This window comes from Xyrauchen texanus, chromosome 4, assembly GCF_025860055.1.
Source record: "Xyrauchen texanus isolate HMW12.3.18 chromosome 4, RBS_HiC_50CHRs, whole genome shotgun sequence".
Classification (NCBI taxonomy): domain Eukaryota; kingdom Metazoa; phylum Chordata; class Actinopteri; order Cypriniformes; family Catostomidae; genus Xyrauchen; species Xyrauchen texanus.
The window spans coordinates 6,885,698-6,912,674 of NC_068279.1; the positions used below are offsets into that span (position 1 = coordinate 6,885,698).

Here is a 26,977-nt window from a genome sequence, read left to right on the forward strand (position 1 = left end):
TTCAGACACGCTGTAATTCAGAAAAATATGCCGGCTTGTTTTGAACAATTGTGCATGAATTACGCATGCATGAATATTAAGTTGCCTATTTTCTAGAGTCATTACGGTAGTAATTCTGACTCGCTGAGCACCAGTGTTGGGTAAGTTATTCTAAAAAAGTAATTCATTACTAACTACTAACTACTAATTACATCTCCAACAGTGTAATTAGATTACTGTACGAATTACTCTTTCTGAAAAGAAATTGCATTACTTACTACTGATTAATTAATCAGTCTCGACCAGATGAAAAACACAAGGATAGACATGAAACTGTTCTTTCAAATAAATCGTATAAAATCAAATATATTATTCATGAACTGGCCAAAACAGGGTATCTGCAGGTTCAAAGGAATGACATTTAAGACTTAAGACTTTTTAAGGCCAAATAAAAGAACAATTTAAGACCACTTTCGCAATAATAATAATACAAAATATATATAGTAAATGTATGGCTAAGAATATGTTTGTATTTATGATGGTTTTGTGTCATACTTTAGTTTAATCGTCTAATCTGTCTTAAATTTTACACAACTGTCAGTGAGCTTACATGTGCTGACATTTTAGTAAATAAGAGGATTGGTCTATAGACCTTATTCACAGTAGCGCCATGTTTGATTTTTAATGGGAATGGAACTGAAGTAGTGAGGGATAGACTTACCATCTCTTCAATGGCATGCATGATATAAATCTGTAAAAAGCTCCAATATCCCATCTGATTTTCCACAACTCATGTTGTCTGGAGTTTTTTGTCTACTGAGAGTCATTGAAAAGATATTTTTCCAATGTTTTGTCTGCGGAACAATCCAAAAACACTTCTATCCCGCACAGGCTCGTTGTCAGTCTCGTCAAAATCCTAATATGGCGCTGCTGTGAATAACATCTAGCATGTGCTGAATAACATTTATATATTTTTTCTTGGCAGATACCTTTATCAAATGCTTTACCAGGTAGTTAAAGGGCAGTTCATTTAAAAATGAAATTTCTGTCATCACTGCTCACCCTTGAGTCTGTATGAATTTTTCTCTGCCATGGAACAAAAAAGGAGATGTTAAGCAAAACGTTTAGTCTCAGTCACCATTCACTGTGGTCACCATTCACTGTCACAGCATTTTGTTTTTAATTCAAAGAAAGTGAATGGTGATTGAAACTCCCCAATATCTCCTTGTGATATTCACTGAAATAAGAAAGTCATACAGGTTTGCAACAGCATGAGTGTAAGAAAGTGATGGCAATTTCAATTTTTGTGTGAAATATCAAATGACAAAGAGACTGCAAACGGGTATAAAAATTAATGTAAACAACAAATAAACATGCATATACAAATCTGAGTATAAGAGATGAACACGTATAGAGGCTGTTTGAGCGATCTTGAACACTTTCAGCTTTAAGCTGCCACGATTTCACGATCTGCGATATTCACATACGACATAAGTCGTTATTCTCCCCCTAGTGGCAGGAGTGATGAATTGTCATTTTGCTCGTGGTGGGTTTTGCTAATTGAAGGAGAAGCTATTAAAGTTTTACCACAAAATGACATTACTGTGTGTGATTTTGTTGAGCAGATGAATGATTTCAATCAAATTCAGGATTAATATTCACTCAGTATTGAATATTAATAGAATTATATATATCACTATTACAGTTTTTATATTGAATATTATGATAATACAACAACCCTAATTCATCAAATATGAATCAGAAATTCATAGATGTGATTTTAAATATGTAGGTTTTGCGTGTGCAGAAATAAATGACACATGTACACATATTATCACATGTTTACTGTAATTCCAAAAGCTTTTTTGTGATATTTGCAACGTAAAAAATTATTTCTGGCATCTGCATTATTATTTGTCCAAAGTATAGAAGTAGAAGGTGTTTAGAAAAAATGTCAGGACAAAACCTATTGATATTTCTCACTTTACGCTGCTAGTTTTGCATGAATACATCACTTCCGGTCCAGCGGTCAAATATAGACTTGTCGCACAAGTTGTTATATATGTATATATGTATATATATATATATATATATATATATATATATATATACATACACTCACCTAAAGGATTATTAGGAACACCTGTTCAATTTCTCAATAATGAAATTATCTAATCAACCAATCACATGGCAGTTGCTTCAATGCATTTAGGGGTGTGGTCCTGGTCAAGACAATCTCCTGAACTCCAAACTGAATGTCAGAATGGGAAATAAAAGTGATTTAAGCAATTTTGAGCGTGGCATGGTTGTTGGTGCCAGACAGGCCAGTCTGAGTATTTCACAATCTGCTCAGTTACTGGGTTTTTCACGCACAACCATTTCTAGGGTTTACAAAGAATGGTGTGAAAAGGGAAAAACATCCAGTATGCGGCAATCCTGTGGGCGAAAATGCCTTGTTGATGCTAGAGGTCAGAGGAGAATGGGCCGACTGATTCAAGCTGATAGAAGAGCAACTTTGCCTGAAATAACCACTCGTTACAACCGAGGTATGCAGCAAAGCATTTGTGAAGCCACAACACGCACAACCTTGAGGCGGATGGGCTACAACAGCAGAAGACCCCACCGGGTACCACTCATCTCCACTACAAATAGGAAAAAGAGGCTACAATTTGCAAGAGCTCACCAAAATTGGACAGATGAAGACTGGATAAATGTTCCCTGGTCTGATGAGTCTTGATTTCTGTTGAGACATTCAGATGGTAGAGTCAGAATTTGGCGTAAACAGAATGAGAACATGGATCCATCATGCCTTGTTACCACTGTGCAGGCTGGTGGTGGTGGTGTAATGGTGTGGGGGATGTTTTCTTGGCACACTTTAGGCCCCTTAGTGACAATTGGACATCGTTTAAATGCCACGGCCTCCCTGAGCATTGTTTCTGACCATGTCCATCCCTTTATGGCCACCATGTACCCATCCTCTGATGGCTACTTCCAGCAGGATAATGCACCATGTCACAAAGCTCGAATCATTTCAAATTGGTTTCTTGAACATGACAATGAGTTCACTGTACTAAAATGGCCCCCACAGTCACCAGATCTCAACCCAATAGAGCATCTTTGGGATTTGGTGGAACAGGAGCTTCGTGCCCTGGATGTGCATCCCACAAATCTCCATCAACTGCAAGATGCTATCCTATCAATATGGGCTAAAGAATGCTTTCAGCACCTTGTTGAATCAATGCCACGTAGAATTAAGGCAGTTCTGAAGGCGAAAGGGGGTCAAACACAGTATTAGTATGGTGTTCCTAATAATCCTTTAGGTGAGTGTATATATATATATATATATATATATAGATTATTTAGTGTAAATTTATATGCATTATATTGTGATTTTTTTTTTTTACCACCGCTGTGATGAGGTTGCTAATCTCTAATCCACTGTTCTCTATTTTTTATTTTTGTTCCTCTTTTGGAAAGTTGTGGTAAAGTAATAGTGGAGTTTTTCTTCTGCTTGTGGAGCAAATGAGAATGTAAAAATTATATTTGCTCTGGTCTCCCTTTCCCCACTAAAGATGTTTACCCTGCCATAGTTCATTTCCATGTTCCAAACCCAGAAATGAGAAAAAAGTTCATACAATAAACAGGGTTCCCACATTTTCAGACCAATTTATTTCCATGACTATTCTATGCCCTTTCCAGTCATTAGTGATTTCTGAATAAGACTATTTAAGGATAATTTTGATTTTGATCAATTTGCTAATGAATCATTGAGACCGATTTGGGAATCAGTTTGAACAATTAATTTAAATTGTTGGACTTATTAGAACAATTCACACACAAATCACAGACAGTGTTATGGCTTGCAAGCACATTTTACTTAACACAAAAAAATATCCAGCCAATAAAATACAGAACTAACAGGAGAGCATATCTAGAAAACAGTGTATTCATCACAATTTCCATGATGCATTATACTGGCCTGGAAAATATAATTTGTAACTTTTTATTTGTATTTAATTTTATTTTTAATTTGAAAAATGTTAGCAAACATTTTAAAATAAAAAAGGCACATTTTCCACATTTTGTAACTAAATGACATATATATATATATATATATATATATATATATATATATATATATATATATATATATATATATATATATATTAGGGCTGTCAATTTAAAACAATTAATCGGAATGCCCCCGGATTGTAATAAGGAAGATTCCTGTGACTTCGACGCACACGTGGGAAATGACAGGGACACCTGGAAAGGCGTGATTGGGAGGAACGGCCTCCCCGATATGAACTCAAGTGGATGTTTGTTATTAGATTTCTGTGCTAGTCATGGATTATCTATAACAAACACCATGTTCGAACATAAGGATGCTCATAAGTGTACGTGGTACCTGAGCACCCTAGGCCGAAGGTCGATGATCGATTTTGTAATCGTGTCGTCGGATCTGAGGCCATATGTTTTGGACACTCGGGTGAAGAGAGGGGCAGAGCTGTCAACCGATCACCATCTGGTGGTGAGTTGGGTCAGGGGGTGGGGAAAGACTCTGGACAGACCTGGGAAGCCCAAGCGAGTAGTGCGGGTGAACTGGGAACGTTTGGAGGAGGTCCCTGTCCATGAGATCTTCAACTCACACCTCCGGCTGAGCTTTTCAGGCATCCCTGCGGAGGTTGGGGACATTGAACCGGAGTGGGCAATGTTCAAAGCTTCCATTGCCGAAGCCGCGGTGGAGAGCTGCGGCCTAAAGGTTTTAGGTGCCTCAAGGGGTGGTAACCCTCGAACACCGTGGTGGACACTGGTGGTCAGGGAAGCCGTCCGACTGAAGAAAGAGGCCTTCCGGGATTTGTTGTCCCGGAGGTCTCCGGAGGCAGTTGCAAGGTACCGACAGGCCCGAAGGGCTGCGGCCTCGGCCGTGAGGGAGGCAAAGCAGTTCGGAGAAGCCATGGAGAAGGACTTTCGGTCCGCACCAAAGTGCTTCTGGAGAACCGTCCGCCACCTTAGGATGGGGAAACGGGGAACCATCCAAGCTGTATACAGCAAAGATGGGACGCTGTTGACCTCAACCGAGGAGGTTATTGGGCTGTGGAAGGAACACTTTGAAGAACTCCTAAATCCCAACACGCCCTCTATGCTAGAGGCAGAGCTGGAGGCTGATGGGGGATCAGATTCTATTTCCCTGGGGGAGGTCACTGAGGTAGTCAAACAACTCCACAGTGGCAAAGCCCTGGGGATTGATGAGATCCAACCAGAAATGCTGAAAGCCTTGGATGTGGAGGGGGTGTCATGGATGACACGCCTCTTCAACATTGCGTGGAAATCTGGGACAGTGCCTAAGGAGTGGCAGAACGGGGTGGTGGTTCCCCTCTTCAAAAAGGGGGATCAGAGAGTGTGTGCCAACTACAGGGGTATTACACTACTCGGCCTCCCTGGTAAAGTTTACTCCAAGGTGCTGGAGAGGTGGGTTCGGCCGATTGTCGAACCTCGGATTGAAGAGGAACAATGCGGTTTTCGTCCTGGCCGTGGAACGACGGACCAGATCTTTACTCTCGCAAGGATCCTGGAGGGGGCCTGGGAGTATGCCCATCCGGTCTACATGTGTTTTGTGGATCTGGAGAAGGCGTATGACTGGGTCCCCCGGGAGAGACTGTGGGAGGTGCTGCGGGAGTACGGGGTGGGGGGGTCCCTTCTTAGGGCGATCCAATCCCTGTATGTCCAAAACGAGAGCTGTGTCCGGGTCCTCGGCACAAAGTCGAGTTCATTCCATGTGGAGGTTGGTCTCCGCCAAGGCTGCGCTTTGTCACCAATCCTGTTTGTGATATTCATGGACAGGATATCGAGGCATAGTCGGGGTGGGGAAGGTGTGCGGTTCGGTGGGCTGGGGATCTCATCGCTGCTTTTTGCAGATGATGTTGTCTTCATGTCATCATCGGTCCGTGACCTTCAGCTCTCACTGGATAGCTTGGCAGTCGAGTGTGAAGCAGCTGGGATGAGGAATAGCACCTCTAAATCTGAGGCCATGGTTCTCAGCAGGAAACCGATGGAGTGCGTACTCCAGGTAGGGAAGGAGGTATTGCCCCAAGTGAAGGAGTTCAAGTACCTCTGGGTCTTGTTCACGAGTGAGGGGACAATGGAGCGGGAGGTTGGCCGGAGAATCGGGGAAGCGGGGGCGGTATTGCACTCGCTCTATCGCACCGTTGTCACGAAAAGAGAGCTGAGCTGAAAGGCAAAGCTCTCGATCTACCGGTCAATTTTTGTTCCTACCCTCACCTATGGTCATGAAGGCTGGGTCATGACCGAAAGAACTAGGTCGCGAGTACAAGCGGCCGAAATGGGCTTCCTCAGAAGGGTGGCGGGCTTCTCCCTTAGAGATAGGGTGAGGAGCTCAGTCATCCGTGAGGAGCTCGGAGTAGAGCCGCTGCTCCTTTGCGTCGAAAGGAGTCAGTTGAGGTGGTTTGGGCATCTGGTAAGGATGCCCCCTGGCCGCCTCCCTAGGGAGGTGTTTCAGGCACGTCCAGCTGGGAGGAGGCCTCGGGGAAGACCCAGGATTAGGTGGAGAGATTACATCTCCAAACTGGTCTGGGAACGCCTCGGGGTCCCCCAGTCAGATATCCCAGCTCGGGATAGGGAAGTTTGGGGCCCCTGCTGGAGCAGCTGCCCCCGCGACCCGACTTCGGATAAGCGGTTGAAGATGGATGGATGGATGGATGGAGATTCCTGAGAAATGCAAGCTTGTAGTACCACCTGTTTACTCCAGAGGGCAGTAATTGAAATTTCAGCTGTATGAGCAACACGCAGTTTATACAGTGAAGAAAACAACCAGACAGCACAAAACAGACATTCGTTGCGTTCTTGCATTCAAAACATTTGATGGAGCGCAAATTCGAACTAAGAGATCTCAAGATGTGTTTAAAGATTGAGTATTAAACTATATTTAACTTGACACAGTGACTTAAACATTTTATGTTTATGACGCAACACACCCGAGACACTACACAAGCATGTCTCACGCTTGTTGAAATTGACGGGTCCTTAAACAAGCCCTCATTATTATTCTCGAACTGATTGACAAACTCTCTTGTGAAATGGATTACTGTGAACTGTATGCCAATGATTGATTTATGATCAATAATATGGTCATAAAAAATACATTGTATTCTAAAGCCGCTTTTTGTATCGTCTTATCAATGATTAACGCTTCTGCCACAAGAATGCATTTTAATTATCTGAATATTTTTATATATAATTTTTTTTATATTTAAAGATAACTATGTATAATTATTTCATCATTATATATTTAATTATTGTTATATGAGGGGCTTTCTCAGCAAATATTTGTGAATGCAATTAAATGTGATTAATTGCGATTAATTAATCGGGACACCATGTAATTAATTAGATTAAAAAAATTGATCTATTGACAGCCCTAATATATATATATATATATATATATATATATTGTATATAGCAAAAACTGCAATAGGTGAAAATGTTTAAGCCATAGAATCTGAGTTTTGAATTGAGTCACATTGGATCATTTGAACCTATTGAGTTTGAACTGCATCAAACTTACCACCCATTTTCGCTGTTTTAATTATTTATGCATAATATTTAAAAATATGAATTCATAAGTTAATATGTATATCTGTTTGTGTTTCTGTGACAGGAGAAACATTCAAACATTAGTTTGAATTAGTTTAATGTTTCTGTGAAAAGTGTTTTAGAAAGTAACTTATAAGTAAAGTAATTTGTAATGTGATTACTTTTGGCAAAGTAATCAGTAAAGTTATATGAATACAACTTTAGAGATTTGTAGTGGGTTACATTTTTGAGTAACTTATTCAACACTGATCATAACCCTCTCATTTTCGTTAACTTAATGGCCAAATAAAAAGCACATATAAATCATTGCAATATTCATGATGATGCTTAATTTTATATTGCAAGCAAAATTATGTTCATGATTATATAGTGAATCTTTATTATAACGCCCAGTTGTAGTGATAGAAATAGAGATACCAGTAGGCAAAGACAGATATTCTAAACAAATCAGGGTTTTTATAAAGAAACCAGGGAACAAGGAGAGTAGAAAGTCGTAGAAAGTGAAATAGAAGGAGAAAATCCGAGATAAAGACAGGTGTGATTTCTAAATTATACACCACACTCCCCTGGCAGCTGGAAACCCCCACATCCCCTCCGTACCACCTCTCCGATGCACACTGAACCAACTCGTGCTGGGTCCTCAGCATACTACAAGCCTCTAAAAAGCTCAACAGCATCTTTAAGCTGTTCTTTAAACAAAGCAATCCAGGCTGATCATCCTTTCTGTGGTGCAACTGGTGGTTAATGCGCTCTCTGAACACTATCACAGCAGGACACTTCAGACACTCCGGGGCGACTTCACTAACTCAATAGAGGAAAGATAAACAGGATGAAAGGGTACTGTAGAATTGGGGAAGAGCTTCAATGAGAACAAATTGCATTATATCTCATTACTTCAGAGATACCTGTTGTGACAATTGGACTAGATGGAGGGAAAGCCTGTAAACAAACACTCAATTAGAACTAACATTAGCTCAAACAGAAGTTCAGCATAAGAAAAACACAATGAGGCTTATGCGAAGTAGCTCTATTATATGTGATATAATTCACCAGCTAAAGAACAGTCCAGAATTGTTCTTTGTTTTGTTTTTTCTAAGCCCTTATTCTAACATTTACACAATGTATAATCTAAATGAAAGAGCTTTGCTGCCCTCTGATGGCCACGTTTTGGTGGCAAAATATTACACACAATTTTAAAGAGTATATTATATGTAGTGGCAGACTTATATGATATAATTGATTTAAACAAATTAGATGCAAATAAGTTTTCTTGAACTTAATTAAAAACAATTTGAACAGCATTTACCCAAAATGTACTCTTTGTGTGCATTATCCATTAACAAGGCAGTCAGTAGATTTGGAAGCTGACAGAAAGGTGAAGTAACACTTCTGCAAATGCTCTCATTGTCTTTCGCAGACTACATTTAACAGATGAATGGATCAATTCAAAGTTAAATGCTCTGTACAAGTCCTTCATAAGATGTGACATCAGTCATCAATTTCTACCAACTTTTTCAAACAGCAGTGTTGGCATTGACTGAGAATTCATCATCTGCAGGGACATTTCTTTCAATCAAACCTTCCTTTAATTACTTTTTAAACTCTAATCAGCTCCTTGTGGTGGAGGTATAAAATAATGCAAAAGAGCCTGATAAATTATGTGTGCCGTTACCTAACGACCGCTATCAACTGTGCTGTATTTCAGAGTGTGATACTACACTGCCCTCCTGTGGCAAAAACACACTCAAATTACAGTAACAATGTCTGATTTAGGCAGCCCCCCCAGGGCAGTATCTCACAGACAAGTAAGGGCCCTGAACTCCACCAGCCATCTGATTTCCAACCACCCACAAAGCCCCAGCTGCCCAGGGTGCCATCCAAGTTAAAACTGCTACTGGTTATCTCACAGCATATGTGTTATAAAAAAAAAAAACAGCCCTTGAGCTCATTGCATTTTACTGAGAAAAATCCATCTGGATGTTTTTTCTTTAAAGAGTTGCAATTATGAGATCCAGACAAAAAACAAAAACAACACAGTACGAAAAAATAAAGATACTTAATTGTTGTCCTGTTGCTTAAATTCAGGTTAAATGTGTTATTTGTACTAAGACAACAGGCACTTAAACTATAAAACAAGAGCGAAGTCTCAGGGAATTCCACATTTTCGAAACAATAAAAACATGCTATGCAAAAAATTACTTTTAAATGGGCAGAATTGTGTAAAACTGCTCCTACATAACCTTGGTTCCCTGAAAGGAGGGAACAAGACACTGCATCAGAAGCTGACACTATGGGAAAACCCTTCATGGCACATGACATGGAAACTCTATACCATCACACCAATTTGATTGGCAGTTGAACCTTAAGGCCCTCAGCCTATGCTGAAGTCATTGTGAACATACACTGTAAGCTGAAGTCAACTTTACATCATCAGGATTTTTCAACTGAAGGGAAGGAGAGCATGTATCTCTGGTCCCATGACAGCAAAAAATCAGAAGATGTGTCACTATGGCACAGCTAAACAGAGTCTCGTTCCCTCCTTTCAGGGAACCAAGGTTATGTAGTAACCAAGAACGCTGCGTCAGTAGCTGACGCTATGGGAGCCATATACCATAACACTGTAGCCAGGGCTGAACTGGGAAGAAAAATCGGCCCCAGATTTTACCTAGTAACTGGCCCAAAAGTTGAGCGGGGGGGTGTTCGCTATCCTTTTCTACATATAGCGGCGCCATTTTGTGGTCCTGCATAACGTGGCAGCTCGTTTTAGCATATCGCTCCCCATTCGGCCCATTTTGCGGCTGACCCACCGGCACGCTTGGTTCTCCCGATGGCCAGCCCACCCCTGATCGGCCCCAAAGTGCGTCGGCCCACCGGGAAAATGCCCAGTATGCCAGATTACCAGTCCAGCCCTGACCGTAGCACTGATATGCAATGCCTACTAGCCATTGTAGGGTATTCAAAAGCATTGCTGTTACCACAGCTTTGTATTAAGATATAGGAAGAGAGGTGGAACAATAAACCAACAGCTCGATGCCAAGATAGAGACACTAGCCAAGTCTCACACACAAAAAAATTTGAAGCATTTATTGTTATATGTACAAAGTACAATTCAATTCTTACTTGAGTGCTTCTCATAGAGCGACAAGCTAGACCCTTGCAGATAGGGCTGAAGCCCCGGGTCTTTTGTTAATAGCCCCGAACGTTTTGTTTTTTGTTTTGTTTTTTTGTGACGAAAATAATTTTGTCCACAAAAGCAACAAGGCAGGCAGCAATTCGAGCTTTAAATGTAAATTAATTCCAATCAGTAAGCCTCACTTGCATTTATCGACAGTATGCATTTTGACTATTTCACATGCTGTTCATGCTCAAATTCATCAGACATGTTACAAACCCCTCAAGTGGCTGTGAGCTTTCTATTTTTCTCTCACAGGGGTGCAGCTTTTTTGTATCAGAGGCACTGATGTTTTATTACGCAAGCCTTATTTCTAAATATATAATCTATAAGCCTCACTGCTAATCTTCATTTGTTTTATCAATCCATACACCAAGTAGATTTTAATGCTCGCACAAGTGACAGTCAACTTGTTCGGAGCACCCCTTCTCGCTCCCTAAGATGGTCTCTTCCAAGGTTTATTCAACTAGTGCATTTAACAATTACCATAATGAAATTAGCTGCAAATTCACAATGAAAATTTGCCTTTAATTCATATTAACATGTTTTATATGCAACGATTTTCAGTATGATTGTCTTACTTTTGTCTCCATATTTTTGTAGAACCAAAAAAAATTGCCCTAACATTGTAGTTTACTGTAGATTTGTTTTTGTAAAGGATTGTCCAACATTGAATGTCAAATGTCAGTAATTTGGATCTGAATGAGTACAGTCTGGTTGTAGCAGTGTCTTGTTATCTCACCTGATTTGTGGGCTGATCGAAGACATGTGAGTGAGGCATTAAGACGAGCACACTCTTCATCATTCGCTCCAAACTTCTGCAGCGACTCCAACACCTGCTCGTCAGACATGTCCAACAGAGCCTCAAGAGTCAGCTCACCTGGAGCGATTTCCTGATACAAAGTCACAAACACACAACACATACAATTACTAGTAAGGCATTTAGCTGACACTTTACACCAAAGTGCCTTACAATATACTTTTACTTTGCAGGGTTCAACCGTATACAGCCTTTCCGTTACGCAGGAAGATCTTTAAAGGTGTCATATCATGGAAAATGTTATCTTGATCTTTTTAAATAAAAGATTTCAATGTACTATGTAAACATACTTTAGGTTTCAGTCCTCAAAACTTTTTTCCCAGTCCAAAAAGGCTATTTATTCAAACTAAAGCACACACTGCACTATTTTGGCCACGATTCTGCCATCTGAGACAAATTTCGGGAATCCTAAAGGATTTCTATCGTTATAGGGCAAAATCGGCAATCTTACAACGCTCAGTGTAACATGTTCACCAACGGCCAATTAATAACCTTTGCGATGATCTTAAGCCTCTGATGTAGTTCTGGCAGCTTACAAAAAGTAAATAAATAAATGATTGTATTTAACACCTTTTTTCTTTATCATGCCATTTATCATGCATTTTCTTTCAAAATTATTTTAATGACTATTTTACTTTTAATAAATTTACTTTAAACATCTGTTAACTTCTTTAGATTAAGATTCACACCACTCACATTTTATAAAAAAAAAAGTTTGAACAATTAATATTGTTAAGTATGTATTTTAATCCAAATCAGCAGATATAATTGGATACAATTAGAGAAATCTATGCCATGTGTGTCCATTATCCATAGGGAATTTGCGCTATACAGCCTATATGAATTTTCAAAATTTTACGTGGTCAATAGTTTACTAATCTAGAGGAGAACAATGTTCTATAACCCACCTTTTTTGTTTTCCCCTATGTGAATGGAGAAGTTTGTCATTTTTCGGCCCAATGAATATTTGCTTGTGGTAGCTAATCATTATTGTAGGTTGTCTCCCACACTCACGTTCATTCTCAACATCTGTAATTTTTTGTATTTGTGATCAGGCTTATTATAGGCCTTTTTGACAAAATCCATCTTTCTTTTTATATGTTAGCCTATGCTCCTGATGGAGTGGTACTGGAGCAATGGAATTGCTGATGTCATGACTTTCAGAAAAAAAAAAATTGACATTTTGCATCTATTCTGCAACGCTCCCATAACGTGAGTCACGTTCACTGACTGGGATGATTGGGACCACAGTCGGCTATGATGTGTATTGTACAGTCTGACATAATGTCACACAGTGTGCCATGGCGATATCAATGCATTCATATCGTACAATCTGACAAGCAACTATCTTAAAGGACTGTAAAAATCATACAGTGTATAGCGGGCTTAAACTGCTAAAACTACTCATTATGAAACTTTTTGACATCAGACAGATGCATTAAAATGTAACCACCCACTTTAACACATCAACAACGCCTATTCTGCATTCAGTAACTTGGCTGATCCACATCGCACTGTAAAACGCAACATGCAATTGTTACCTTAATGATCTATTTCTACTTGATCTAACCCCTAAAAAAGACTTGTTGGTGTAACCTAATGTAGCCAGATTGATTAAGTCATAATGAATTATATTTCTGACTTGAACAAAACCATTTAATCTATATGATACCACATACAGCACATTTTAGGTTACCTTACACAAAATTACAGGTTGGTATTGAGGAGGAAATAAGATACTAGCATTTCTAAGCACCCAAAGGGAAAGATACAGTATATGTAATGTACAATATGTATAATTGTAACAGTTAAAGGATGGGCAAGGAGGAGGCAGGAACAGGCTGATCAGTCAACGTAAGTTTTAATAACATAAATTAACTTAAATCAACATAAACACAAACACAAATACATAGACATACACACACAAACACAAACACAAAGCGGCCGAATGTGGCTCTCTCTCTCTTGAACTGGCGCCTCAGGCTCGTCTTTTTCACCCTCCCTGCTAATTAGCCAGATTCAGACCTGGAAAACCTCTGGCATGGCGCACTCCCCTCCCTTCCTGGTGGGGGGGGTTGCCCTTCTGGCCGTGCCTGCCGTGAGGTCTTCCCCGCCTTTCTGGAGCCCTGGGAGAGATGAGAAGAGGGAAAGGGAAAGAGAGAGAGAGAGGAGAGAGAGAGAAAACTCCCCAGACACGCCTTCGCTTGGTCCTCAGCCACTCCTCTGACCTCTGGCAGATGACAGCTCGCTCCTCCCCTGGTGGACGGCAGCAAGTCCTCTGACCCATGGCAGATGAATGGCTCCTCTCCTTTCTCGACGGATGACAGCGGTTCCTCCAACTCATGGCCGAAACCAGGGAAGGAGGAGGGATGCGCTGTTGCGGAGTCCTCGCCATTAACATCCTGACAGGAGAGCAGCCGCGGCCCTGTCAGGATGGCAGTTGCAAGGACTCCGCAACAGCGCATCCCTCCTCCTTCCCAGGTTTCAGCACCACTGTAACAGTTAAAGGATGGGCAAGGAGGACGCGGAACCGGCTGAACAGTTAACGTATTTTTCAGTAACACAAATTAACTTAAATCAACATAAACACAAACACATGGAGACACACACACACACAGCGCCTGCATGTGGCTCTCTCTATCTCAAATTGGAGTCTCCAGCTCGTCTTTATCCCCGTCCCAGCTAATTAGCTCAATTCAGGGCCTGGCGTGTGTCCTCAAGGCATGCCCCGCCCTCCTCCTCATCACAATAATATATGGGATACGTTTGCCCACATTTGCGCTAACTCCCAGCATCAAAAATAAGTGGCTGATGTGTATTTTTAACAAGAATCTTTGATCCTACCAATTTGGCAAATTACACATGCCATAAAATGCCTTTTTCAGTTTCCGGCCAAAAGAGAACATAGATAGAACATATTTTAAACGAATGAAAATAAACTAATAAAGATTATTTAGTTAAGCAATAAAAATACTAGTAATAATGATACTAATAAATAATCCTAAATAAATAAGCATTTAACATTTTTGGAGTATTATTGAGTATTAAAGGAATATTCCATGTTAAGCTCGATCGACAGCATTTGTGGCATAATGTTATTTACCACAAAAATTATTTCGGCAGTGAATGGGGCCAATCCAAAAATGTCAAAACAAGACGTAAACAGTATGCGTGTTAACATGGTTTTAGTTTGATAAAATGGCTTACTAACTTGTTCGGTGTAAAGTTATATCTAATTTTACAACTTCACTACAAACCTCACTGTTACCTTGGTTTTTACCTTTGAAATTTACTAGTCTAAACAATTTTTTGTGGTAATCAACATTATGTCTAGTGACACCCCTGAAATGGTCTACTGACACGCCTGTTTCCATGTAAAAGAAATGGATGATATAATTAACAGAAAATAGGTCGCCTTTAAAGTTAATGTGACATGCACACCCACTCTGTACAGTAAAAACCAGAACTCATCTACCAAGAGGGAGCCTATAAGTTTAGCTAAACAAAGGCCTTTCTTTTTGAATGGATGTCTATGGAGGACATGCTTCAGTATGCTGAATAAACTGATTTTGTGAGGAAACAGCTCATCTTCTTAGTAGTAACATAAAACAAAGTATTCTAAAGTATAAATCATACAAATGTACTGTTCCCTTTTCAGGATAATCTCAGTAAAGCTGCAATTCCTTCTTCAGATCAGCAGGAGGCTTCAGCACATTGGACAGCGGCAACACTTCAGGACTGAGGACAGCGGCGCAGCAAAAGCTGCACAAAAGGACAAAACTCAAGGCATTTCAGAGCATCTCTTGTTCTTAAATCTCAATTAAGTCCTATACCTCAAAACCTTTCTTAATGAAAGCTGCTTACCCAATCCTAATATTTACACTAACAGCTCTACTGGTGTAAGGAGTTCCCTGGCGACCACTAGGGGTCACTATGTATGATTATTGTTCACTTCTTGACTTGCATTTGACTATGGATTTTGTGGTTCTTTTCCTTGTCTTTGTTCATTGGTTCATGGGTTTATTAGTTCCAGGTGTTACTTGTTTTCTCATTAGTTCTTTGTGTACTTAATTGTTTTATATTTCACCTTTTCTTTAATAAACTGCATTTGGATCCACACCTTGGTCTCAGAGACTCCACTACTATACAAAAGAGCTCCTTTACCTCAGTCAAGGAGCTCGCCCCTTTGAGAAACATGTGGCTGACTTTTGTGAGCTCTGCAGTCTTCTGAACTGGGACGAGGTAGTGCTAAACGACATTTTAAGGCATGGTCTGGAAGAGCCCACCCGGTCTGCTATGGCAGTGTGGGATGGTCTATAGCACAATTTATTGATGTTGCCATGTATTTAAATGATTGAATCTTGCGGTGGGTGCCTGAGTCCATGCCTATAAGTATAGCCGTCCCATGGCTATACTTTTAAACCGTGAGCTGATTGGCCCCCTAAGCAAACTCTAAATGCAATGCTTGGCATTCTTATCCGTCCTTCATGTTGTTCAATATTTCATGATCTCTTTAAACTCATTTTTCAGCATGTTGTAAAACATGAATATCTCATTTGGACATGTTTCCCAAGACAGTGATGTCACTTTGCTCAAACACTGGAATGACAATGAGGAATACAAAGACAACATTTCTTTGATGGCTAAATAGTGCTCATGACCAGAATACATACACTACGGCCTGCCAAAGTAACTTTAACATTATTTAAATGCTCTTACTAATATATGATCAACAATTGCTTGTATTTTAAAATATATGCCTATTTTATGCCAAGGACAAATTCTTCCTTACCTTTGTTGTAGCACCTCTAGTGTTAATTTCGCAAGGAAACAGCGGCGAAACGTACAACGCAGCAAGTAAAACTCAGTTTGCATACATTTTGTTATAGTAATGTTGATTCTATGAGACTAGGTTGCCCAAACCAGTATGACTTCACTATTCCCTTTCATTGAATGGTGACTGAAACCAACATACTGCTTAATATCTCCTTTTGAGTTCCACAGGACAAAAAGGTCAAGGTTACTGTGAGGCACTTCCAATGGATGTGAATGGGGACAGTTTTTGGAGGGTTTAAATCCAGAAATGTGAAGCTTGTAATTTTCTAAAAGCACTTACAATGTATTATTTGATAATAAGTTGTTTAAATTGTAATTTTTACAGTCATTTTAGGATTTTAAGGTTTGCTGAAATAACATCACCATGGCAACGATGTTGTAAATTGTTTATAACTTTACACAGAAAAGGTTAGTAAGCGATTTTATCACGTTACAATCATGGTAACACACATATTGTTTATGTCTTGTGGCTATACTTTTGAGTATGTTGGCTCAGCAGTTAAGGCTCTGGGTTACTGACCGAAAGGTCGGGGGTTCAGGCCCCATCACCGCCAAGATACCACTGTTGGGCCCTTGATCTGCTCCAGGGGTGCTGTTTCTTGGCTGACCTGCGCTCTGACCCCAGCTTAATTGGGATATGCGAAAACAACTGCATTTTATTGGCTCTGTACCTGTACTCTGCACAATGACAATAAAGTTTAATCTTAAACTAAATATTAATCTTATTTGAAATGATGGTCAAAAATGTCAAATGTGTTCTGCACGCAAAAACAAGATTTATTTATCTTTTAAGATTTAAATTTCATAACAAAATTCAATAAAATTGTATTGAGTATTCTTTAAAAAATGTAAATGTAATAAAACTAAATATTTCAAGTTTTATAAAAACATTTATTATTATTAATTTCACAATTCAATTTTATATTATTATGTTTTTTTGTATATTATTTCAAATTTTAAGAATAGGCTCAAAAGATATATTTTACATAAATATTTTACATTTTCAAAGGCATTTTTAAGCATTATTATGTTATAATAACAGTGTCTTGAAGCAATGTTTTCCAGCTTGCTTCTGACATTTTTTTTACAGTCTTGTGAGAGTTTTATATGTTTCATACTTTTGGAAATAAATGGGGATTACCCTGTCAGCATAGAACTTTTTTTTGTTCTTTTTTTTTATTTTATTGACTTTTCTTAAGCAAGTGCCGAGACAGAATCAGAGATGGTACCACGTCACTGAATTAAACAGGGCAGAGTGAGTTAAAAAAAAAAATACAAAATATATATTTTTGTATGGCTGCCAATCAAGGTTGAATTGGGAACATTTACCAGCCTAAGAAACAGTATATAACCTTAGTAATGTGGTCTCTGTAACAATAGAATTATAGCAGTTTTTGCTCTCCTCCATGCAGGTATGAAACAGCACAGGTCTTTTTTTTCTACTGTTGATTTTCCACTTAATTTTGTTAGCTCCATGGCAGGAATTTGTTACAACTTACAGTATTCAGGAGACAGTAAAATAACTTTGTTTCCTTGCCAAACTTCTGATGGCAAATCAGACTACTGAACCCTCAAATGTAAAAGTTGCAAGATGACACATGTCAGTGTTTTCTCCAGCAGTAGCAGACTGTTTGAATCTCTTATTTGATCAGCTCACATCAGAAAAAAAGGGTCAGGTTATCGTACTTAAAACTTAAAGCATAATTTTGCCATTTTTGCGTACTCATTACCAGCTATTTTTTAGCTTTAGTTCCATTTAGCCCTTAGCAAGTGTTAATAGAAGACTCCGTTAACAAACAGTATAGATGTAAACTGTTGCTGATCAACTGGAGAGAACACACATAAACAATATCGCAACACCAAATACTATTTGACACTATATATATAATTGTTTAAAAATGTAAAAGAAACTAAAAAGCATGATTCGGGACAAACAAATGTCCAAATAAACACACACAATTGTCCGATACCTCAATAACTTCTTTCCTCATGTTAACGATGCGGAACCAGTGTCCCAGCCGCGGGAATCCCTCCAGCTCAACATTCCGCTCCTGTAAGGGCACTTTACACTTGTAAGAGAGCTGCCGACTAAAATACTTCACCAGTTTACCCTAAAGAAAGAAAGAAAGAAGAAAGGAAATTAAGTAATAATAACATGGGATGAAAACTAATTTATTTATTGTGAATCATTAACCTTTACAATTTCGAGACATTAGGAAGTGAAATTGTGAAACTATTCTCTAACAGTTTAAACCAGAGGTGTTGGTAGGATTTGAAGAGATAGGGGCTTAGCCCCCAGAGGACAACTCACAAAAAATATATTTTGAAATACGTTAAAATGTGTATGACTGGTAGTGTACACTACACAAACACCATTCAATATTCTGCATTTACTACATTTTGAATAAACAAAATTATGACAATGACACAAGTTAAGAAAGGGTGTGGTGCTTAACTGACTTTTTTTATTGGAAATTTGTTATTCATTTGTTTACATGGCATGGAGGTAAATGAGCTACTTTAATGTATTGACATTATGTGGATGACTATTCACTTGTTAACTTCCTAATCACTCTAGCTTAATTAACTATAGCTTCATATTAGAAAAAAAAAGCACTTTTTTATGAATTGGTTTAGTAATAATATTCTCATTGATAGCCATTGACCAGTAATATTCCCTTTCCAAATTTTCCCAAAAATATCATTTTGAGGCCACTCCAAAAGAGTTCCAATTTGTTGTGAATGTCATGTCTATTGGTGTTAAGATTCTTTTAAAAGGAGCGAAGAGCAAACTCTGTGTGGTCTAATGAGTTAAGTTTAGATCTGTCTTTGAGTTTAGTTCTCATTTTAAGGAACCCCTGTTAGTAATGACACGTTTAGTAACCACTTTATTTACAATTGTTTCATTAGAAAAACTATTACATAATATACTTTTTAGTGGATAGATACTGTATTTATGAGGTCAATTGTAATTTTGTTTGGTATCTTCCCCATATATTAATTGACTAATAAATCTAGAGATATGTATATAAGCAATATCACACGAGCAAGAGTGCGATATGGCCCTACATCAGCACTGTTGTGATTCGGCCGACTGCCATAGGTAATTACAGCAGTGCTGAATAGGGCCATATCGCACGACTGCATGTGAGATATTGCTTATATACAACAGTTCGATGAACAAGTACATTTAAAGAAAAAAATAGGAAAAACCGAGTACGGTCATAAAAACGCATTTATGCATGGAACTACTTTATTACACGACGAATCAGAATCTGCCGTTGCTGGTAATTCCAAAAGTTCACTTCAGAAATAGTAACACGGCTTGTGCTTTCTAACAAGTTATTGGATAAACAAGGATAGATGGCTGGGTGTGTGTGTGTGTGTGTGTGTGTGTGTGTGTGTGTGTGTGTGTGTGTGTGTGTGTGTGTGTGTGTGAGTGTGTATTTATCACTTTGTGGGGACCAAATGTCCCCATAAGGGTAGTAAAACCTGAAATTTTTGACCTTGTGGGGACATTTTGTCGGTCCCCATGAGGAAAACAGCTTATAAATCATACTAAATTATGTTTTTTGAAAATGTAAAAATGCAGAAAGTTTTCTGTGAGGGTTAGGTTTAGGGGTAGGGTTAGGTTTAGGGGATACAATATAAAGTTTGTACAGTATAAAAACCATTATGTCTATGGAAAGTCCCCATAAAACATGGAAACACTACGTGTGTGTGTGTGTGTGTGTGTGTGTGTGTGTGTGTGTGTGTGTGTGTGTGTGTGTGTGTGTGTGTGTGTGAGTGAGAGAGAGAGAGAGAGCGCGAGAGAGAGATGGAGAGCTGAGAGATGGAGCATGTGAGATCACCTGTTGCCACACCCAATCAGAGATGCTTACAGCTTTCTGTGGAAAATATACATCCAAGCAGGGGTATTCCTCTCTATTTCGCGGTAGCAGGTGTGCAAGAGTCATTCACTATAGAAACAGCGATGTCCTCTGCCATTTTAAACAGTATGTATCCAATGTGGAAACTCCGATAAAAGGTAAGCACTTGAGTTCTGTAATAAATCAGTCTGTTGTGTCTCTCAGCACGAGCCTTAATCCTGAAGTTGTCCGTTTAAAGCCGTTTCCTAGTTTTGGTAATGTATTGGTAATACGAGCAGTTCTATGTAAACAATGACTAACCGATTCACTTTACGTCACCAACTGGCTCATATTACACACAAAAATGATCTTTTGCCACCACCTGCTGGCTAACATAGGTAATTTCAATAATAAAGCCAGTAACTCCTAACAGATACACTTTAGTTTAGAACGGCATGAACACAAGCAGAGTGATACACACACAGAAGCGTTGGAGTGCTGATGGTGTCACACGGTGCTCATGGAACGTCTCTCGTCCAATCAGATTCGAGGACCGGAACTAACTGTGGTATATTTTAAAATATTACACAAAATTCTTTTTTTGAAAACAAAGATGAGATGATGAAATACTTTTTTTTTTTTTTTTTGTAAATGTGTTTGAGCAAATAGCCTCTCAGGCAAAAAATGTTATCTGACATATGTATTGATGTTTTTTATATTATTTGTTGCTACAATTCAGTATATTATTTATTATTTTTGGATATGTTGGATTGGATATGTAAAAGTGTTACTTTTTAGGCAAGAATCCACTCTTCCTACTATATTTGGTTGATTTAAATTTTTATGCTAAATTGTTATTGGACAATAATTACAAAAGATTTTTTCTTAAAATGAAAAATTAAAACATTTAATGAATACTGTTGATATATAACCACTTACTGCATGATTGTTTCTCTCTGGCTGACGTATTTTAGTTTATGTTAGTTGTTGTATTTGTTTTTTGCATTATGCATTATGCAACTGATGTAATTATTCAGACAGTTCTTGGCATTAATAAAAATAAAACAAATGAGTAGCTGCTAGCTAGCTGAGTTCAAGTAGGTCCATAGGTAAGTAATGTTATAGTAACTGATGTTGTCAGACAGCTAATATCTAGCTCTTTAAAATGTCCAAAAAATTTGTTTCATTACAATGCAGGTGTAGTTATATATACATTTCTAAATTATTTAATTGACTAATGTCAATTCATTTCCCCAAAATAATTTCTAACTATAGCTTAAACTTACCAGGTCACATTGTAAACTGTTCACAAGTAAGCACAGAAGTCAGACATGCGATCTCAACTTCGCTGAACAGTGGATCATACCTGGTTTTGAATTAATACTACCTCATCAGGTCTTTGAAACTATGATGGTTTGTTGAACCCTGCCAAGTGACAACATTCCCATCTACTGTCCGGAACAGGTAATGTACAACAGCTTGCTATCAATGCAAGGAACTTAAAACCCAGCAAATTATTATTTTTGCAGTGAACTGAATGAACTGAATGAACGTGCATGTGATAAACTACCATGGCCAGCACCCATTGCTTTTCTTTACAGACAGATGTACTACTGGCAAACAAACGTGTGTGAATCTTCAATAAAAGATCAAGGCCTTGGGACAGTACATCAGGGGCTTAAGCCCCCCGCAATTCTGAAAGAATTCTAAAAGCAATTATCGTGACAATTAAACTGTTTCTTTTATAAGGCAATGTTAAGTAAAGTATGTATAGTTGTGTAGCAGATATGCAGCTGTAAGCAAACTCTAAATGCAATGCTTGGCATTCTTATCTGTCCTTTGTGTTGTTCAATATTTCATGATCTCTTTGAACTTGTTTTTCAGCATGTTGCAAAACATGAATATTCTAAATTGGACAAGTTTTCCAAGACAGTGATGTCATTGCAGTGTTTGAGCATAGCAACAAGGAGGAATGCAAAGACAACATTACTGTGATAGCTAAATAGTGCTCATGACCGGAACACTTACACAGCGGCCTGCCAAAGTTACTTTAACATGAATTACATGTTCTTACTAATATATGACCAACAATTGCCTGTTTACATTTTATGCCAAAGAAGAATTATTTCATGATATCCTCACACTTGTTGTAGCGCCTCTAGTGTTAATTTCACAAGGAAACAGAGGAGTACAACACGGCACATAAACTCAGTTTGCATAAATGTTGTTATTTTAAATGTAAGTGCAGCGTAGTTCTAGCGGGAAGACTAGCAGCTATACATCATCGCACCATTAGCTGGGTAACTCCTAGCCAATCAGATGTAAGCCGTTGCTTTATAAGTCTTCTCACAATCTATCACATTGCTGTTTCAGTGTGCTAACACAGCAACCTCCACCACCCCACCTCCACCAGTTGAGTCCCGTCCTGCACGGGGATAGGCTCCTCGCCCCTGCCTCCTATCTCCGGCAGGATATGACGGTTCCGAGGACAACTTCTTCGGACCGCCAGACGGGGCCTACGCCAAAGAGAGACATTACATTTCTTTTTTATATTCATCAAATAAATGTCATCTTAAATTTCACTCAAGTCTGCAAGTCTTCCTGATAGAATGTTTATTCTATGAGACTAGGTTGACTAAATCAGTATGACTTCACTATTACCTTTCATTGAATGATGACTAAAACTAACATACTGCTTAATATCTCCTTTTGAGTTCCACAGGACAAAAGGTCTTGGCTTTGGAAAAATATGAGGATGATGTTGATCAAATAATGTGACCAAGTTGCACTCTTTATGTGCCAAAGTGTGTAAAAGAACTACGAAATGCAGAACATGCAGCCAAACATGGATTTGTTGTGTCCTTGTGGATTGTTCGCAAACGAGGCGTAAGCATCACTTTGTGCTCCGTTACATGAGGAATTTCCTACACTTTTAGCACAAGAGCAGAATGGCATTAGACCAATCATCCTGTAATGAGATGTCATTAAGATGCATGTTGAACTAAATAAGAATCAGTTATTTGATCATTTCAGCCATATCAGTGTATTGAACATGGTCCATCCATATCTTCAGTCTGTTCAGTTTCATTTGTGTAGAGTTGATCTCCCATGGCAACACTGTTTCCTGAATGTTGGACAAACAAAGTGCATTGTCTGCGGGTTTCAAAGGTTGAGAGTCACCAGAAATTCAAAGATTAAAGCCCACTCAAAGTTTTCAATTCACTCTCTGGACAAAATACGCTTTCAGAACTTAAAGAGGACTGACCCAAATCCTGGAAAACTCAATTATAAACTCTTTACATGACATAATGCACATGCCTTGGATGTTTTGGTGTGTGTCTCAGATTTGAGCATTGAATAGTTTGAATGATTATTTTAAAGGGATAGTCCATCCAAAATAAAAATTCTGTCATCATTTACATCCTCATATTGTTCTAGAAAGTGGCATAAAAACCTTATAAAATGTAATACCTACTCACTTTCACACACACCATTCACTCAGAAAATATATAGATTTTAGCCTATTTTTAACATCTACACATTTCAATTTCATAACAAGATTGAATTGATTTTTAACTAAATTAAATGAATAAAACTTAAAATATTTTGTTTTTATTTTATTTAGTTAAATATTACCCAATGAAATTTTATGGAATTTTGTTATGAATTTGAAATGCGTAAATCTTAAAAATATATATTTTATTATATTTTATTTTATAGTGTATAAGGGTGATACTTCAACTTTTTTCGTTTTGCTATATGGAGGTCTCATTAAACTGAATTGGAAAATATGTATTGTTATTTATTTTTATAATTAAATATAATTAAAATTTGAATCCATTATAATTTATTTCCTCAAATTTTTCAAAACAAATATGACTGTCCCACATTTATGACATCATTTCCACCACACAAAACATTTTTTCCCATAATTAAGTTTTTTTAAGTGTACTTGTTTACCAAGTCAACAAAAGTGTCAGATGAAGAGTATTCTTGAGATGAAATAAGAGAGAAGTGATGTTTAAAAAAAAAATTCAAGGTATAACACATTTGAGTATTTTTACTGGACATCATTTCCAATCAAGCTGTAATTTCGCCAATATCTAAAAGGTCTGCCAACATGCAAGATCAACTCTAATGTCACACCCTATTACTATAGCCTAAGCCAGTGGTTCCCAAAGTGGGGTGCCGCAGAATCTCAGCTTGTTTCTAATTTAAACAGCCTAAAATAACTGTCGTACCATAAAATAAACTTTTACAGCATATATTTAAAAAATATATCAAAACACCAACATATGAGCATGTCCAAACACTGATATATTTCATACATATTTAAAGATTAAATATTTATTTACCGCCAATTGGACTGTTATCAGGAGTGAATCGCCCCGCCCGCTCTCCTCAGCTCCGCCCATTTTTACTGGCGCGCGCTCAAGTGAAGTTTTGCGCACAGGAAAGTTTTGCGTTTTTCTTCCCCGCTGCTAATGAAAACCTTGACTGGATCCGTGATCCTTTTAACCCTCTCTCATCAGAATCGGCAAAGATGTTGCCAAACAAAGCGCAAGAATAACTGTCGGAACTCCATATGGATCACACTTTAAAATTAAAAATGGGAGAAATGTCTTCGGATGAATTTTGGCTGCATGTGGGACACGAATACCCATCTATCTCAGAATGCGCCGTCAACGTGCTGTTGCCGTTTTCAACCTCTTACTTGTGTGAGCTAGCGTTCTCATCCCTTGCATACGTGAAAAACAAAAAAGGCAGCGCCTAGTGGGGCATGATCTACGAGTTGCCCTATCCTCAATCTACCCCCGTATCAAGAGGCTGTGCTCGCAAAAGCAGGCACATGTATCCCATTAAAATGCCCGCGACACAATTCCATGCATATATATTTTAGTTTCATTTTTTAAGTTATAAGGTCAGGTTTGAACAAAGCAAATGAGAAACTTGAATTTGAGTTGTTTATTATTATTTAAAGAGTTAAGTATCAATCTTTAAATGTTTTTTGTTCCAATGATTCCCGCATACAGTAATTGGTTCAAATTAGTCTGTTGACATGTGTCATCCAGTTGTAGAAGACAGATGGTTCATTTGAATGGGTTGTTTCACCTCATATTATGTCTGTTGATGCATTCATAATAAATGCATGCTGCTGTTTATGCTTCATTTGTTGTCTGCACATCTGGATTTAATTTTATATATGTATGTACCATATACGTTTAGTTTAATTGGGTTGGGGTGCCGTGGAAAAAAAAAAACACTACAAGGGTGCCATGCTTTCAAAAAGTTTGGGAACCACTGGCCTAAGCCACAACAAGAAGTTTCATGGAGAAATTCCTCATGGCAAATATTGTAGTGACTTGTGAGCCAGCATAACAACACACAATCATAATCAGAAGTATAATGTTATACTATAAGACAATAAATAGGAAGGAATTCAGTTGCACAAGATAGCGACAAGTGATGGTATCAAAAGTATAGGGTCTACACATAAAACTCCCTAGCAGGGACCACTTAAAAACTTCATGTGAATTCAGAAAAGGTGGGATACAGATGAAATCCTATATGCAAACTAAAGCAATATTTAAGGATAATGGAACCTAAAGATCCTGGACTATAAAACCAAAACAACGGACTACTTTATATACGAGTGGTTCAAGACTAGCATGAATCAGACTTGAATCAGAGGGAAACAGACCAAAATCCAATGCAAAGCAATATTTAAAGCCTATAGGATGTTGAAAATTAGAGCAATAAAAGACAAACTGACTATTTCAAGTTGGGAGGTTGCCAGTGCCAAAAACAAATGGGATTTAATACACCATCCCTTTCCTATAGGGGCTAGTTGTCACACAAGGAAGTTGTCACAAAGGCTATATGTAACTGTTGAAAGTATGTGGTTTTGAGTCAAAAGGACAATTGAACAAACATTTGTTTTCTCTAGCAGGGGTTTTGCATGTTGGTTTCAAAAACCTAGCTCAAAACTGTCTTAAATTTGAATAATTTATGAATATCATATATTTTTAATAGCTGTTAAGTAAACAGAGATATTTGTCTTTACATGTCAGGTCGAAGTAGGTTGTAATGTGTTTTACGGTACAACTTTACATGTTCTACAATTTATTTTATTCAAAACAATGGTCTGATATTTTAAATACAAATGTTTTGCTGTTTGATGAAATGCTTTGTGCACTATTGTTGAACTGATTAAATGTATTTGTGACAATTGAACCAACTGTAATCTTATACAATTCATTCATTAAAATTAAAAAATGATTTAATTTTAACGGCAGAATGTAACAATCCATTGGAATGGGACTTAACACATTTTAGATGCAAAAAGGATAATTTCACCATGTAATTAATGGTAAAAATGTATATTAGGCCATGTTTAACAAAAGAATACATGCATTATTATTTGTATTTTTTTTACTGTAAACTATTTTTAAAATTACGGTGAAAAACAATAATCAGGTATTGCCAGAAGTCCATCACATTTTATTATATTTTATGAGAATAGTTATGTTTCTTCTTATTTTTAATATCAGTTATGTACATGGGGGTGTTCTGTGTTATATTTTATTTTGAATAATTCATAATTATTGCATTATTTTAGTTTTGAATGTGGTATGGTGTTTGTGTGAGTAACACTGCGCACTGTTTCTACATTGGTCATTTCTCCTCCATTTCTCCACTCTTGATGAA

The 26,977-nt window shown here is 38.0% G+C and overlaps 1 protein-coding gene across 2 annotated transcripts in view; it reads right to left on the reverse strand.

Annotated features, from left to right (window-relative positions):
* The window catches only part of LOC127641873 (kinase suppressor of Ras 2-like), a 116,185-nt gene that overhangs the window by 87,322 nt on the left and 1,886 nt on the right, over nt 1-26,977 (reverse strand). For both annotated transcript variants that reach the window (XM_052124698.1, XM_052124690.1), the window contains exons 2-3: nt 18,392-18,532; nt 11,508-11,658 (exon numbers count right to left, since the gene is read on the reverse strand). In XM_052124698.1, the coding sequence (XP_051980658.1) occupies nt 11,508-11,658; nt 18,392-18,532 (292 nt within the window). The remainder of the gene's footprint in view (nt 1-11,507; nt 11,659-18,391; nt 18,533-26,977) is intronic.